This window comes from Lycium barbarum, chromosome 4, assembly GCF_019175385.1.
Source record: "Lycium barbarum isolate Lr01 chromosome 4, ASM1917538v2, whole genome shotgun sequence".
Lineage (NCBI taxonomy): Eukaryota > Viridiplantae > Streptophyta > Magnoliopsida > Solanales > Solanaceae > Lycium > Lycium barbarum.
This window is the reverse complement of record NC_083340.1, coordinates 36524444-36542451: the sequence shown is the minus strand read 5'-3', so window position 1 is coordinate 36542451 and position 18008 is coordinate 36524444. Positions and strand designations below refer to the sequence as shown.

The window sequence follows — 18008 nt, the reverse complement described above, 5'->3', positions numbered from 1 at the left end:
GATATAGGAATTACTATAGGTATGAATAATATTATAGTATTATAATATAAGAATTGTTACATGAATTACCTAATTTAAGAGTATTATTATCTTTATATACTCTTAGTTAGTTATTGCAAATACGTGTGTTCTTATCCATGTTCTGTTCACTTGGCATTAGACAACACACAAATTTTAGCATAAGTTATGTCAGTATTAGTAATTCAAAATTTGGTTTTTGATATTAAACTTTATATATAAGTTATGTGAATTAATATTGAAGCCGAACATTGCTTAGTTATACAGAGATTATATTAATGACAAGACTTTTATACCGAACAGTAATGTTGTATAAGTAATGCGGAGTTCGATGCCAGTGTAATTTTTCTCATCCCTTAAATTAAAACAAAAAGACTCAAATATAAGTTTTATGTACTTTATAACTGAAAGATTAAATTGTTAGTGTTTTCGTGGATACAATTAATAAATGTATTTTATATGTACAAAATCATAAACAAGAGTATGATTTAAGATACTTTATTTTTTGGAGAGTACATGGTTAGAATGCCTGAACACGTAGGATGTAAAGTAGTAGCTCTACTACACTCTATTATTGAGCTAAATCCAATCCTTTAATTTAATTTATTAAACACTATGATGTGCTCTATTCTTTTCATGTATGTATATGCACAAAAAGAGAAAATTTCTTAACCTATCTCGTCTTAAAATGCGTGATTAGCGTAATCTTTATCAATTATTGGCTAATACTAGCTTAAAATAAGTGTAAACATAAGTATACCTTAAGTAGTAAGCAGAAGAATCTAAGGCCCCATCCACCCACCCCCTCACTATAAATACTTTACTTATAATAGCAAGGTGTAAAGCATCTTTCTAAAATATACTTTTAGGCTTTTACCATTTTTTAAAAATTATTTACATGACAGAAACAACAAAAATAGTAATTGTGTGCATGTTATGTCCTTCCTAAATCTAGCCATGTCTTGGTCAATCATACTACTATAAATCTTCATTTATTTTTAAATCCCTTATTTTGGAAAAAGACAATATCTCACTTCTGACAGGTTGGTTATAATATGGCAAAGCAAGGTCATATTTGTCCAAGATTCCAAAAAAGAAAATTCTGAAAAGCAAATAAACAAACCAAACACCTTCTAACCAAACCCCATATCCTCCCATTACTACTTTTTTTCCTTCTCTATTTTCCAAAGCAAATGAAAGAAAGCTGACTTCTATTTGTTATTTCAATCACCTTCAAATTATAAACCAAGCCAGAATTAGCCATTTTTTCATATGCTTTTTCTGGTTTTGGTCATCAGAAAATACACCATTTTCTCCTCCTAATTAACCTGTCGAAATTTTCGAAAAATCATGTCTCGGACTTCTCAAGTTCCTCAAGGACTTAAGCAAGAAGAATTCATAGAGTTAGAGCCATTGATTCGAACTTACCATACCTTTGAGCATTTACCGAACACTTGCACTTCTCTCATAACACAGCGTATTGAGGCACCCGCAAACGTTGTCTGGCCGTTCGTCCGACGCTTTGACAACCCCCAGAAGTACAAGCATTTCATCAAGAGCTGCACGATGACAGGTAAAAAGTTTAAGGCCTCTTATTAAAATTTAAAACATACCGTCAGAATTTACTGACTTGCTTTATAGCCTAGTGAGATCGCTAGGAGTCTTCCCTACAAAAACATGTTCAATTCTCATTGTTTCCCTTCCCTTCCCTCCCCCCAGATAATGTAAAGATTTTGTAATAGTAAAAAAAGAAAGAAAAAAAAATTACTATTGACTTTAGATCCTGAATTTGTCTCTGCAGGTGATGGTGGAGTCGGAAGCATTAGAGAAGTGTCGGTTGTGTCAGGAATCCCTGCATCGACAAGCACAGAGCGGCTAGAGATTCTAGACGATGAGAAGCATATTCTGAGCTTCAGGGTGGTGGGAGGCGAGCATAGGCTGAATAATTATAGGTCTGTTACATCGGTGAATGAGTTCGAGAAAAATGGGAAACCTTACACTATAGTATTGGAGTCATACATAGTGGATATACCACAAGGAAATACTGGGGAAGACACAAAAATGTTTACTGATACAGTGGTGAAATTGAACTTGCAAAAGCTTGGCGTCGTGGCAATGGCGGCTCTGCATGGCCACGAATGAAGCTGCTAGTGATGACTACTGGTGGTGATTGGCGGTATCTGTTTTCTTATATTTTTCTTCTTCAATTTTCTTTACAAATAATATTTGAAAGAAGAAAATCTCTTTCAATTTGAAAACTATTTCTTAGTGGTTAACATCGTTTTCTTGCAAATTGGAAATTAAATTAGTTTGTATATTTTTTTCCTAGTTTTATTTCTCGTTGTTTTGGTGACAGTTACTACATTATTAGTTCTTGTTTGCCAACTATGAGTATCAATTTCTTTTCTTTAATTTATTGAATTATTGGTTCGTTGGGTTCATACATGATCCTTTATATTCTATCAAGTTGCAAGTTAGTTACTTCTAATTTAGCATTCTTGCGTGCTTCAGTGGACATTTCATGAAAAAAACCGGTACTTGAATTGGATTTTTATATTTGGACAAGGTACTTGCTAGTTGTTATATGTCAACCTAACTTTATATTGTAAAAATTACTTACAAAGTAAATATATAGAATTTAGACTCATTTTTCTCTTATTTTTCATATAGCTTTTGTTACGTACGCTTCATACCACAATTCAGATAATTTCTTAAATATCGAAATACGTAACCTTAATATGTACGCATCAATCGGTTCATATACTTTGAAAATATTCTCACCATATTGCCTGTGTACACAGGTGCCTGAGCAACTGAAAAACCAACAACTTGAAATTAACTGCTTATACGTATGTTAAAAGCTAAATATAATTTTGAAAAATGAACTTCGTTTCCTATATAACTCTGTTTAGAACGAATCTTGTGGTCGATTTTAAATTTAGTGAAGTTTTCTCTAGTTCTCCTTTAGTGAACAATAATAAATAGACAAAAGTGATCAAAGTTGGGGCATTGAAACAATAATTGAATATACGTAACTTAATGAGATGATGCAGATATAATATACACTTGACTAATTTGTAAGAGGTTAGCAGAATTAACGAGATCGAATTGGATATGTGTCTTGACTACTAATCTGCGAATTGATTCCTGAATATAGTTTAATTAGTGGATAATTCTTTTAACGTCAACTTCTAGTGAAACATTTCTCTTTCTTTAAAGATCAATAGAAAAGAAAGTTTTTCCTTACTATTATAAATGAAGAGTGGAACAACTTTATATATGCACAAAACAACATTATAGCCCCTAGCTGATCTTATAATAAGCGATAGATATGTGTGGGTGTTACATGTTGTCTTGTCCCCACTCTATATATGAATGAAAAGGCGAAGGCCTTATCAATATATTGTGTACTTCCCATATATAAAGAGAAAGTGTTGAATTTATAGCAAAAGTTCAATTGTTAGACTTTATTGCAAACCATAAAATCGAGTTGTTAGAAATGAACTTTTCCTTGTGCATGTCCTCTAGAAAATCCTTTGTCAAACTCTAAATATTTCAAAGACAACGATAGCTAGGGATAGATATGAATATGAATACCTTGAGAGACTTGTGACTTTTCCTTAAGGAACTTGTGATATTAAGATGCCTTTAGCCACTTACTTCTTCACTTTTGATTTCATATTATCTAAACTTTGAGGTTCACGTTTGGTATCATTATGAGCAGCCGTCTCAAGAATCTTGTCCACTCATAGTCATAGCTAGATCATGAGATTAGCTGGGAAAAATGATTAATGATGGTGCTTAACAAGTTTGCTTTTCTTGTGTAATTGATACACCTCTGAGACACTATTAATTTAAACACCGATATCTTTCAAATTAGGTTGGCTGAACACATAATCTCACATCTAATCCATTATGTGGACTTGCGTATTAATTAATTAATAGCGTGTTTGATCAAGTTTCTGGAAGTTAAATGTGTTTATTTATTATAGAAAATTGCTTATTTTAGAGAACGTGTTTGACCAAGTTTTTAGAAAAAATAAGTACTTTTGAGTAGTTGCAGCAACTGTTTTTTTTTCTAATAAAAAAGGTATTTTTCTCCCAAAAGTACTTATGATTGTGAAATCTTAACTAAACACAAATTAATGCTATTACTTTGACAAAAGTATGCTTTAAATTAATTAACAAACACAAAGTTCTAAAACAAAAAATACTTTTCAAAATAAGCATATTTTGACACAGCTTGGCCAAACAAAATTTAGTAACTCTTTGATTTGTTTTGTACTAATCTCACGCTAAGTAGCCTATGTATAATTGTACTAATTAGACATTGACTATTCTTTCAACAAAAAGGGTCAAAAATACCCCCTAACGCATTAGAAATGACATAAATTTTCTCTCCTTTCACTAATTGGATCGTAATTATCCTAAATGTTAATGTTTGGGTTCAAATATTCTCTTCCACCTATATATTGGATCCCAATTGCCCTTAATGTTAATCCTGGGGTAAAAAAAAAAACTTCTCCTTTTAACAAAATTATGAAATGACACATGTGGGCTCACTACAACACAAGGCATCTGTAGCTACGATATCTAAGCTACAAATTTAAAAAGCGTAACTATTGCCTAGTAATAGCCACAAAAATTTGAATTCCGTAGCTATTTACAAATTCGTAAAATTTCTTTGCTCACGAAAATCAAATTGGCAAAGCTAATTTCTATTTTTGCTATAATTGCTAACAATCGTGGCAATAGCTACCGAAATAGCTACAACTTTATTGCTACGATAAACTTTTATAGCTGATCATAACTTTTTGCCACACGATAAAAGTTATTGTAACAATAGTAACCTTTTAGCCACAATAAATTATTTGAAACAAAATATTGTAGCTAAATCAATAATTTTGCTTCAGGTTATAAAATTTGTGGCAATAGCTAAATGATATAGCCACCAATGTTTTGCTAAAAAGAAATTTCGTAGCTAATTATTAATTTTTTCCACGGATTGAAACTTACTGTAGTAATAGTAACCTTTTAGCCACAATAAATTATTTGAAACAAAATGTTGTAGCTAAATAAATATATTTGCTTCAAGTTATAAAAGATTGTCGCAATAGTTACATAATATAGATATAGAGTTTTTGCTATAGTAAAATTTAGTAGCTAATTATTAATTTTTGCCACGTGTTGAAATTTATTGTAGCAATAGTAACCTTTTAGCCATAAAAAGTTACTTAAAATAAAATATTACAGCTAGATAAATATTTTTACTTCGAGTACTAAAAAGTTGTGGCAATAATTGGCTTAATAGATGTAATTACTTGTCATGACAAAATCATATAGCCACATATTTACTGTTATGATAAAATTTCATAGCTAATAATTAGTATTATTTAGCACGAATTGAAATTTGTTGTAGCAATACTAATCTTTTAGCCAAATTAAATAATTTGATTTCCTACACTTGTAGTTAGCATAAAAATAGTATGAATATAATCATAACAAACACATTAAATTAAATGGCTGCAGAAATACAGTTGTAGCTTAGAATTTTCAATGTAGCTTTTTCATTCACCATTCTTCAGAAGTTACAGCTATAATACCAGGGAGGGTTATAACTATTTCCATACCGCCATCTATGAAAAAGTACTAGCTTTATTTACTATTTTGAAACAAATTATAACCAAATATACATGCACATTCTGTTACCATTTTCAAAAAATTATACCTTCACATTACACAAGGAAGAAAATAATATGTCCTTTTAAATGAAAAGATGCCAATACATGGCAAAATGAATTACAACAATCACCAAAAATCAATGTCATTACCAAAATTATTTTGAAAAAAATTATCACCATATATTCCTGCACATTACATAAGGAAGCACAAAATACATTGTTAAAATGACAAAATGCCAACACGCGACGACATGAATAACTAGCCTCACCAAAAATCAATATCATTATCAGGACTCGACATGAATAATGATTGTTTAGTTTTTTAATTGACTGCTTATGGGGAGTAGCAGAAACTGTTCTTCAGAAGAAAAAAAAAACTTTTGCCCAAAAAAAAAAAAATCAAAAGCACTTTTGAGAAAAATACATTTAGAAACACTTTTTAAAAACTTGGCCAAACACTAATTGCTCCTCAAAAGTATTTTTTAAAATTAATTGGTCAAAGACAAACTGCTTTTCGCTAAAAAAACTATAAGTCTTGTTCAAGTTCATCTTCATAAAGTGCTTTGAGCATTCTTATTTAAATACATGGTTCTATTTAATTCAATTTTACATGGTTTACTTGTAAATTTTAAATATAATTCAATAAATAGTTAGATTATATCTAATATATTTAACTGACTACTTATATTGTATTTAAGCAACAAATTAACTTCACTAAGGCAGCTCAAGCTTCATCCGGAACAAGTGCTTCAAGAATTCATGTTATTTGATTCGGACCTCTGTTATTGGAATAATATCTTTATCGATCTAATGTAATTAAATGTTCATATATAGTTCGATTCGATTTAACTTTACGGAATCATACTTGTAAGTGTGAGTTTTAAATATTTAAATAGATAGATAATATTAAATATTATCTAAGTCCAGCTCAAGCTTCATACTAATCTTGTACTCCGAAAATTGTTATTTGGCTCGAATATATTGTATCGAAATAATACATTTTAGTGTAATTAGAGTTGTTCATCGTTCGATGCGACATACATGCATTGTTCCTTAAAGAAAGTAGGAAAAACAAGTCCTACAAGTGACACCCTACCAACCATTCCCACCACCCAACTCCCCCCACGCCCTACCACCCAACTCACCCCACCCACAACACCACCCCTCCCCCCGAATTTGGAAAGTTTTTTCTTTAGGAAAACAAGTATTTTAAGAATGAGGAAAAGGACTTCCCTAATGAAAGTAGAAAAACCCCGCATCGCCCAATTCCCACCACCTTGCACCACCACCAACCCCCCCCCCCCCCCCGGGACCCCAGACACACCACCCTCTAAAAGAATTAATTTTTTCTTTTTTTAAAAAAGTCTTTTTCTTTGATTTTTACACCAGTCAACCCCCCCCCCCCCCCCCCCCCACCTCTTCCAAATTTGGGAAATATTTTCTTTAGCCCCTTCAAAAAAAAAGTTTAATTTTTTTTTTTTAAAAAAAAGAGTTTTAAATTTTTGTTTGGGTGGTTGTGGGATGGTATCACTCGAGTTCATCTTGATCAAGTGCTTCGAGAATTATCATTGAGTCAAACCTATTCGATCAAGACAATACTTTATCGATCTAGTGTAATTATGTGTTGATCGTTTTATTTAATTCAATTTAACATTAACTCTATTATTGGAATTTGGAACATTAACTTTATCGATTGGATGCTCATATTTAGTTCGATTCGAGTTAATTTAACGAGATTTTATTGTAATTGTAAGTTTAAAATAGTACTTAAATAAATAGGCAATTGTGTCTAAATTGCAATATATTTTTTATTAAGAAAATTCTTAGCTAACCTTTTTTTTAGTGTTCTGTCTATTAGGAGGGAAATACGATGAATTCACAATAATTTTCTCTAATTTACGAAATTAAAAAGAAAAGAGTTGTGGTGAAATTTTGAAAACAAAAAAGTTCCCTCCAAATTATTTCCCTCTTAATTTTTTATGCCTAAATTATAGATTTCTTTTCTTATTAGAGCCTTAAAAACCCTAAAAGATTAAGCACTTTAAAGATAGAAAAAAAATCACTTCACTTCTCCATCTCCAATTTTCCTAGTTTCAACTTTTGTTTTCAAGGCGCAGTAAGGTAATTGTATATCCTTTTCTTTGTTGGTTGCTTTTTCGTTATGATTTAAACAAAGATTTTTTGGGTCTTATGATATCATAAAGTAGCCACGTTCTTGTTCTTATTTACAAGTTTGTTTAAAGAGTTTTTCTAATCAAAGTTTGTTTTATGATATCATACAGTGGCCACGTTCTTGTTCTTATTTACAAGTTTGTTTAAAAATCACTGCTTTATCATTCAGCAAGTTGAATTTTAACTACAATAATTTTCAGTTTTATTTATTTTATTTTATTTTTAATTAACCATAATGCATTACAATCTGGGAATTGATCACATGGTCCTAAAAGGACTACATCAACTGCTTGACTTGAAATCAAAAGGAGAGCCAAACAAAAGAATCCAATTAGTAGAATGGATTTGTTAATAGCCATTTTCTCAAATCAGAGGCTTTTTTTCGTCTATGTGTTTTTCTATCTAGTTTTGTGTGCATTTTCAGTCTTATTTGATGAAACTTCAAAGTGTTTTTGTGCCTTACAAAAGCTTGTTCACAACCAGATATGGGTAGGAATGGTCTTCGGAAAAAAACTAGTCGGTTGACTGATAATGGTAATATGGAACCTTCTAAGAGTGCTCAAACGACGCCGGTTAAAGAAAATTTGCCCACACAACAGGTGGAAGAACTTGTTTATCCGGGTACATATTGAATTCATTATTATTATTATTCCTATTTTCAATTAGATAAATTTGCATTTTGTTTAATCATATATAGCTAACTCATGTTCAATAATTTTGTAGGAAGCGTGGACACGCTAGGTGAGATTGAAATTAGCTACCATTATGGTGGTTATTTTGTATTCTCGCCTTCTAGAAAATATGTAAACGGGATCGAAATATTAGTGAATATTTCGGGGGTAGACCAACAAAGGTACAACTCATAAAGCAATTAGAATCGACAAGAAAGGAATCGAACGAGCGTGTGGAAGAAGTTAAAAGGGAAGTTAAGAAGCAAATTGAAGAAACGAAGAAAGAAACGGATAATAAGATAGCAAAGTTGGAGAAACAACGGGCAGCAAAATTTCAAATGTTGGTTGCAGCTCAAGGCCGACAATCAAATGATTCAAATCTAACTGTAAGTGGCTTATTTTTATATATTTTAATATTACTAATCCAATAAATATGTGATCTCTTTATAAAATATTCATATTAAGAAACAAAGCTTAATTTTTCAACGAATAGTTTATTGTATCATTTTCTTATTTGTTTTCTTAATTGTTATTGCAGCTTGTGGAGTAGTGATGGAAGCATCAAAATCGATGGGGACATGAAGAATAATTTTTTCTCTTGCAAAGTATATTGATGTGTTTGAATAAAGTGATGTTTCACTATTTTGGATGACATTGTTGAACCTTTGTTACGTCTTTTTTCTAATTTATTGCATTTATTACACAATTGAAGATATATTGCTACGATATTGTCTATAAATTTCATGTCGAAAATTAATTCTCAGCTACATTATGTGGCTAACAATGTCGGTGACAAATATTTCAATTAGTAGCTATGAAATTTTTGGATTTGTAGCTAAACGTACATATAATTGCCACACAAATGAGAATATGGGTACACATTTTTATTTCCGTAGCAAATGAAAAAATCTTTTGCTACAATTTTGTCTCTCATGACAAAAAGTATACACTTGTAGCTATGAACTTTTGAGTTCGTAGCTAGACATATACTCCTATAATTGCCACGTATCAAAACATGGCTACAAATTTACAATTTTCGTAGCAAATGAAGATTCTTTTTAGGTATAATGCTATTTATTTCGTAGCTAAAGGTATGGCTTCATAGCTACAATATGAAAATATTTGTGGCAAATACTTTAACTCATAGATATGAATTGTTTAGTTCGTAACTAAATATGACTGTTATTGCCACGAAACTAAGCTATAGAAATAGCCATAAAATTTGAGTTTGCGTGGCAAACATATTAAATCTTTTGCTACAATAAAATACCTTGTGGCTACAATATGAATACAACTACAAAATTTGTTCGTCGTGGCAAAAGATTAAAGTCACTTGCTATGAGTATATTTTCCGTGGCAGGAATTTTCTATCTTCGCAGCTACAATACAAAAAAATTCGTAGCAATTAGTACAAGTGCTTAGCCACGGACCATGTAAAGTCTGTAGCTAACTTTTAGCTACGCTACATTTTGCTACGAATGCTACCGGAAAAAAAATGTGGCTAAAGTGTTTAGCCACGGAAAATTTCATCTTTAGCTACAACGTATTCTGTAGCAATAGATGCCTTGTGTTGTAGTGGCTTTAATTAAATAGGTGTCGTTGATTTTTTGGTCCACGTGGCCCCAACCATACATAACTCGATCCATCCGGGTAAGGCTAAAACAACTAAAAACCGTTTGTTTGTACCTGTTCCTTTGGGCTTTGGGGCTTTACTTTCACTACTAAAAAAACTGTATTTTCCGACCTAAAAAAATGGACCTCAGTTGAGGTCGGAAAATAACCGACCTCATGAGGTCGGTAAAGTCGTAATATTAATTTTTCGATATTTTTAAAAATAAACCAACCTCATGAGGTCGGTAATATTGTACCAAAATTTCAAAAAATAAAGTACCGACCTCTGTAGGTCGGAAATTCATTTGATGCTAAATATTACAATTTTATTTTTAATTTAAAAGAAACCGACCTCACGAGGTCGGTTTATTAAAAATAAATTTTAAATTATTTTAAATATATTGACCTCATGAGGTCAGTATTATTTTAAATTAAAAATAAAATTAAAAAATAATATACATACCGACCTCATGAGGTCGGTATAATTACCCAAATAAAATAAAATACAGACCCTCAATTAATCATCTTTCCCCTTTCTCTCTCTCTTCCTCTCACCTTCTCTCTCCCCCATCTCTCTCTAACCCTAATAATTAACGAGCTGCCACATCGTGGTCGGAAAATACAGTGACGGTCGCCGCCGTCTACATTGCCATCGCCGTCCACGGCCTTTTTCCTTTCTCTCTCTTTTGATCTCACGTTTTCTCTCCCCTTCTCTCTAACCCTAATAACGCCACCTCCTAGTCACGGTCGGCACCTGCCAGTCACCATCGCCGCCGTATACAGTTGACGTCGCCGGCCTATGTGACAATTTCAGGTATGCTTTCTTTGTTTTCTTCTTTAAGATTGCATGTAATATTTTGAACGACTATTCTTCTTCCTTGTTTCTTAGTTCTTTTGGTTACCCAGATCCTTATTCTTGTCTTGTTGGAATACAATTTAGTTGTTGCGAAATACCATATAAATTATTTGTAATCGACTACAAGGGTAGTTATTATTGTGGAAAGTGATTAAATGTTTACATTGTCTTTTAGGTATATTTGGTTAATCTTATTTCGCGATTCTCTGCTTTTCTTGGGGTATCTATATTTTTGTTCTTTATTTTTACATTTCTATATGCAGAAGAGCTAGTAGGGAGATGAAGTAGATTTTTTGAGAATCAACCATTATAGTATGATATGATTAGATATCAAGTGGGTTGCTACTTTTGTTGTTCTGTTATTTTTCACTTAGGTCTTTTGTCTTTATGAGATTATGTAGTTAAGTATCTTTTTTTGCGTCTTTAGCAACTTCTTTCCTAATTTAATTGGTGATTATCAGGTTGGGTTTGCTCAAGTTTGTTGTTGATTTGCTATAGCTAGTTTCCTGAAATTTATGATTGGTTGGTTAAAAAATAATTGATCTTTTGCTCAATTGTTTGCAGTTGTATATGAACAATTTGCATTTGGTAGAATGTATGTTCATTTGGTTTTACAGAGATCAAGTGTCATTGTACACACATGTTTACTGCCTTTTATGAAATTACACTTTTGTTCCTTAAATTTTCTAAGTGTTTTTGCTTTGAAAGTTAGAATCTTTAGTCTGGATTTTGGCTACTATCAAGTTTATCTAGTATCTATTTTATCAGTTTAACAAGCAAGTCTTTTGGTTTCGGGATTTTTCTTTTTCTTGTGTGCTAAATTTGATGTTTAAGAATTTAAGTAAAGAGTGAAGTCTATGTTACACTCCCTTGAACAGTTTATATTGACTTTCAACGCTTTTTTGCCTTTGGGAGTGGCTGGAATGCCAAAGGAAAGTTCAGAATATCATGTTATGAGTTTGCTGGTAGTGATGGAATGATTTCTTCTGTTGGATGACACAGTAATAATGACTAATGGTTCCTTGCAATCTGACAGAAGTTTATCGGAAAAGCTAAAGTTTCTGGCTGCAACAGTCGCAGCTATGAAGTTGAAAGATTAGTTTTTGTTTTGCCTATCCAGTTATTTTGAAGCATCACGTGTTCTGTTACTTGATATATTTTAGGATGGAGGTACGCCAATTGATATTTGGAAGTCAAGGTATTCAACTTCTTACTATGGATGCAGTGAGAGAGGCCCTCGTTTTGCTTGTACGTAAATGCTTTTGCATGGTTTCTTCAGATATTTTCTGTCTTAACTGTTTGTGATGTTGTCACTCTTATCATGTATTGTGTTTAGGCAATGTTATTTGGTTGGTCATAATCTGAAGGTGAGGGCCTAGAGATTTTCAATTTCGATGCTCTAGGTTTCTTGAGTGGGTTATGGAAATCAGTTACTTACATCTAACATTATGATTTCAGCTAAAATGTAATCATATGCTCTACAGACAACTAAAAGAAAGTAGAGTATGCCTGATTGAAACGATTGAGTGAGAAGAGGTAGTGGAGAAAATTGGCTCCTCCATGCCAAAAGTATATAGCCTTTGTTTTATTTCGAATGGAACGAAGTGAAAGAGAGTTAGCTTGTCTGCATCCAACTTCTAAGGATTGATGGTTTTGTTTTTAAACATTTTCACTTTTGTTTCCCATGCTCTTTTATTCCCAAAAGGAACTTAGATAATCTTTTTTCGTCTTTGACCATCACTCATCTACCTTCCCCTTTAACTGCTGGCTAAAACATAAAGAGAAGTCCTGTTTCTTGAGTTGGTGAACTTGAACTGAAGGTTGCGTCTAATATTGGCTATTGAAGTGTAGATATAGAAGCCTGGTTAAGTTGGTGATCAAGATATCTAAACAAAACCATATGTAGAATGGAGTTAGCCTTAGCTAGTATTGTAGACAGTTTATGAGGGTCTAGGTGGTAGGTTTTGTTCTTTTGGCTACTACTTGTAATTACTACTGAAGTACACTTTTGGTGTATTTCTTTGTTTATAATAGATATGTTAACTGTTTCAAAAAAAAAAAAATAGAGCTAGGCCTTATTGTCATTTATAGCATCCTCATAGATATGTAGAAGTGAACAAATTATTGTTAAGGTCCGCCCTTGCATTGGATTCTGCTGTTTCTTGTTTGATATGTGACACAAATAGGAGTTAAATCATAGTTCTTCAGAAATTTGATGTGCACTTTCACTTAGTCATTTTGATAATTTGCAAAAGGTTTTCTCCTGCTTATTTAGCTTCAAAGTTCACTCTTATGCTTCTGCATCTCATAATTTCACTAGGCTTCAATTTTTACTGAGAATACCTTGGTCTATAACATTTCCCAAATGAAATGTAGCTGCTGTGAGTGTGCGTTCTTCAAATGGATATCTACTTATTGCAACTAGCGGAGGACTCAACCAACAAAGAACTGGAGTAAGTATGCTGTTCTTGACTTGAATCATTCATCAACTAATCTTTGGTATCTCTCAAACAGCTTGTGTTTGCTCTTTTAATACTGTATTTTTATAGTCTAACATTTGGAACCTATCTCGTGCTTACCAGATAACTGTTGATGAAAAAATCAGCCATGAAGCTAATAACAATGAGAGCCTTAGACCACCACCTCCACACCAGTAACCAGAAACAGCCTGCAAATCTGTTTCTAACAGTGTAATTCAACTCACTTCCTATGTAACTAGAATAATTGATAAACTGTAACATTGCCAAGCACTGCTCCACTATATAAATTCTAAAAGAATTATTATTAAACTTGTAACTGCTCTGCTGTCAAATAATTTGTACTACGTAGTTCGTTGATTTTAGTTAAATAGGTGAATTATTTAAACAAATTTTGAAGCTATCCCTTTTCTATTTATTTATATTTGCGATACTTACATATATTATTCTATAGATGGCAGGTGAAAAGAGGAGTAAGAAAACAAAAAAAGCTAAGGAGACGAGGGTTCCCAGAGACCACCAAAAAACCTTATGATTAGAAATAGAAGCCCGTCGCCAAGTCTCCCATCATGCGGCGCTCCATTGCCACGTCTTCCAATACCGAGTCGTTTGATAGAGTGTCAAACACACAAAGGCATGTTTGAATGTTAATGTTGTGGTGAATTTGTGGATTGTGTAAGTGTTTTGTGGATGTTTGCGAGAGGTGAAGTAGTCTAATGTTGTAGACTAACTTAGTGTAGATCTACTAGTTTAATGTTTTGTGGATGTTTGCAAAGGTTGTGAAGTAGTTTAATGTTGTGTAGATGTTTGCGAATGTTGAAGTAGCTTAATGTCTCTTCGGAATGTTTGAATGACGTTTTGATTCAACTTTGAAGTAGTTTCGAATTGAATTTGACGTATTGTTGGTTGTAATATATGTGTTTGTTGAAGTAGCTTAATGTTTTATGTTTTGCAGTACTTTGGTGAATTGTTGGCAGCTATTTGAGCCGGTTTTAGTTGAATATAAAGTTGTTTCATCTTGACAGGGGGCGGCTGGAATAGCAGCTGGATCCTACCAATTTTTTTGGAGAATACCGACCTCATAAGGTCGGTTTTCTGCAAAATTTTTCAAGAAATTGCAAATTACCAACCTCATGAGGTCGGTTTTATGCATAATATTTCCAGAAATTGCAAATTACCGACCTCATGAGGTCGGTTTTATGCAAAATATTCCTAGAAATTGCAAATTACCGACCTCATGAGGTCGGTTTTCTGCAAAATTATCTAGAAATTGTAAATTATCTAAAACAATATATCATATATTCATATAAATTACCAACCTCAGGAGGTTGGTAAACTCAAATCATTATATTATTAATATAATTTACAGACCTAATGAGGTCGGTATTTTATTTAATTAATACCCGGCTAAAAAAACATTACCGACCCACTATTTTCCGACCTGATTTTGAGGTCCGTTTTGAGGTCGTTTTTTGCCCAAAACTGACCTCATGAGGTTGGAAATTGCCATTTTTTTTGGTCGGAAAATCCTGTTTTTTTAGTAGTGTTTTTTGATTGAATGAATTCAAAAGACAAAAATGTCTTCTTCGTTTGAAGCTGCAATATTTGGTTCAAAGTTAGTGCAAACAAGCTCCAATCGATTTTGCATCTACGTTCAACTCAAATTCTTCATGTTTAACAGTGGTGATTCTAAGATAGCTAGCCTAATAATTACCAAACGAATAAATTCGGATGAGTTATGTTATTTATGGGCTGGATATATTAAAAGAGAAATTGTCACTTATTAAAATTTTCTTTATTTTATTTTTATGGTTCGAACTTCGAACTCGATATAATATTAGCGTGGACCAATAATAAGTACCACCTATTTAGTACCAGGGGCGGACGCACGTTTCAGATTGAATTTTGAAAATGTATATACATTCATAATACTAGGGGCGGACGCACATTGTATGAAGGGGTGTCACCCGACACGGCTTCGTCCGAAAATTTTAGTAGATATATATTACATGCAAAAAAAAAAAAAAAAAACACTGGCAGTAAAAGCCAGTTAGTTCAGCGGTGACGGCAGCCTAATGTGTCTGAGATGTTGGGGGTTCAATACTTAGTGAGCAGCGCACCTTTTTTTTTTCTTCCAGTTTTCTTAAAAATATTTATAGCCTTATAGCTAGTAGCATGGTATTGAATATTAATTGAGAAACTAAAGTTAGTAATTGACCTACATTTCGTGGGAGACTGATAAGGAAATTAAAAAGATATTGGTTATTCAAGCATGCTTAAAATATGACTTAATTTAATTATTCATTCTCCTGTTAAATTTGTAATATTTTGGTGCGAAGCTCCCGTTAGAGTTTCTTCACATTCATTGTTTTTCCTTTGTTTGGTGAACTTTGTGAAATTATTTAAAAATTTTCTAAATTGTTTTTTTTTTTTTTTGAAATTGTAATTAAGTGGAGATATTTTCCTATAATATTTTGCAAACTTTTAAAACCAAATTTAACATCTCAAAATTCATCTTGCTTGGAAGAAAGAGGAAATAAGTTTTTTTTTTTTTTAAAAAAAAAACATTGATAAGTGAGAGTTGATTTAAGTTCCTTAAAAGTTGATCCCCGTAAAAGATTCACATTCGAAAATATTATCAATATGACCATGATGCACGAATAAAAACACATGTTAAAACACATAAATTTCAACCTCGAATCACAATTTTTCTCAAAATAGCTTTTATTGTCAATTGTGTCGTTTTAATCTTCGATGGTTTGTTGAGTATGATAGATTGGAGTATTAGTGTTACAAAAGATGCAGCCTTTTAATATTGTGTCGTTATAGTGATATACTCCTTTGTCACATCTTTAAATACGACACTGCTTATGAAAAATTCTACGTACGCCACTGCATAATACTATTTATGACTTAAAGGGAGAGTTCAGGAGGTGATCCGAAGGACCGAGATGATTTCAGACATGTTAGTTGGCCGCGATCTCCCAAGAAAAGGAATTTGTGGGCTAGTGCTATCGCGTTTGTGGACCACAATCATGCTTAATGGTTCTTTCAGCTAATTACTGCAATTGAGGTGGAGGAGCACGATCACGTTGAAGGACTGATATGATATAAATTAAAATCATGACGAATTTTAGACTTAGTGTTTGTCATTTTGGGAAAAGAGAAGCTCACTGTGATGATCCATTAAAGGGAGTTCTACTTAGATCACTAAAGTAAGAATTTTCTTAACACTTGATGATGATTATACTTGATTTGTAACGGCTTTTAATTAACCATAGAATCATGAGTTTCAAGAGGCTAAATTTGGGAATATATTTTGACCTAACTTAACTAGGAAATTAGGAATTTGGCCTAGCTAATTATGTCAAAATTAATACTCCTTTTGTTTCAATTTATGTGAGCGTATTACTATTTGGGGAGTCTACGAGGTGATTTTTTGACCAAATATTCCTTGCATTTTTTCTAAATTACTTGATTTATAAATTATTATGACTTATAATAATTTTTTCTAAATTTTATTTTTACAAACTCAAAAAATCTATGTGAAAATTTAAGGTCAAAGTCATAAAATTTGACCCTCGTACTCCCAAAAAGTTCAAATAAATTGAAACTGAGGGAGGATTTGATTATATAACAACAACAACAACAACATACCCAATGAAATCCCACAAAGTGGGGCCTGGAGAGGGTAGAGTGTATGCAAACCTTAACTCTACCTTGGGAGATAGAGAGGTTGTTTCCGGTAAATCCTTGGCACAAAACCAGCAATTCGAAGCAGTAAAAAAGGCATGACCAAATACTATAAAAATCAGGATAAAGCTGAGTAATAGCTGATTATAGAATTACGATCATATGCTTATGGATTTGTAACATCTCAAACCTTTAACTTAAGCTTTGGCCATGATTCTAGACTTAGAAAAAAAAAACAGATAAAGAATGTGGGAATTGAAAATTTCTCTTCAGTTGTCAGATGGAGATTTATGCCCCAAAATATGGACCGTATTTCAGTATACGGCCTGCATTTCAAATCGTAATGTGGCATCTAAATCACTGTGCATTCTAGAATTTGGCTCGGGGAATCTATATTGTTAAATACAAACCGTATTTTGGAATACGGCCCGTAAACTGTGATTGTATTTGAGGAGGAAAAACAAAAGCAGTGCTTCTGTTTTGAATATATGTTAAATTACGGTCCAGGTTTACGGACCGTAATTCAGAATACGGACCGTATTTTGGTCCGTATTTCTCAGCCCGCACCAGAACATATAAATACCTGGTTTCAGTTCAAATTTTATTTTTACCAATTCCTAAAGTCCTAACACGACTTATTTCTCCTCTCCAACCCCAAGAACTCTAAGGTAAGCAAGTTCTACCAATTCCAATCAAATTCTATCATGTATTTAGATAATCTAAGATAGAATTCATTGTTCTTAACCTAGGACTTTCATGAAAACCCACAGATAAGGTTTGAGACACAGGCTTTTGGGTTCTTCTCAGAATTCAGACTTTCAGATTGAGG

At 32.5% G+C, this 18008-nt stretch overlaps 1 protein-coding gene and 1 long non-coding RNA gene across 4 annotated transcripts; both read left to right on the top strand.

The window, feature by feature from the left end:
* The first annotated feature begins 1103 nt into the window (after positions 1-1103).
* On the top strand, positions 1104-2459 carry LOC132638384 (abscisic acid receptor PYL2-like). Its single transcript, XM_060355288.1, has 2 exons — positions 1104-1591; positions 1820-2459. The coding sequence occupies exons 1-2, from the start codon at positions 1369-1371 to the stop codon at positions 2158-2160; spliced, it is 564 nt and encodes a 187-aa protein (XP_060211271.1). The 5' UTR covers positions 1104-1368; the 3' UTR covers positions 2161-2459.
* An 8204-nt stretch (positions 2460-10663) lies between these two features.
* LOC132638383 (uncharacterized) lies at positions 10664-14443 on the top strand. 3 transcript variants are annotated; one of them, XR_009581705.1, is made up of 4 exons: positions 10664-10967; positions 12173-12257; positions 13386-13462; positions 13941-14443. It is a non-coding gene; the product is annotated as an uncharacterized LOC132638383 (long non-coding RNA). The 3 variants fall into 3 exon arrangements; XR_009581704.1 differs by lacking the exon at positions 10664-10967 and adding an exon at positions 13592-13699 and having other exon boundaries at positions 12007-12257; XR_009581703.1 differs by lacking the exon at positions 10664-10967 and having other exon boundaries at positions 12007-12257.
* Positions 14444-18008: the final 3565 nt, after the last annotated feature.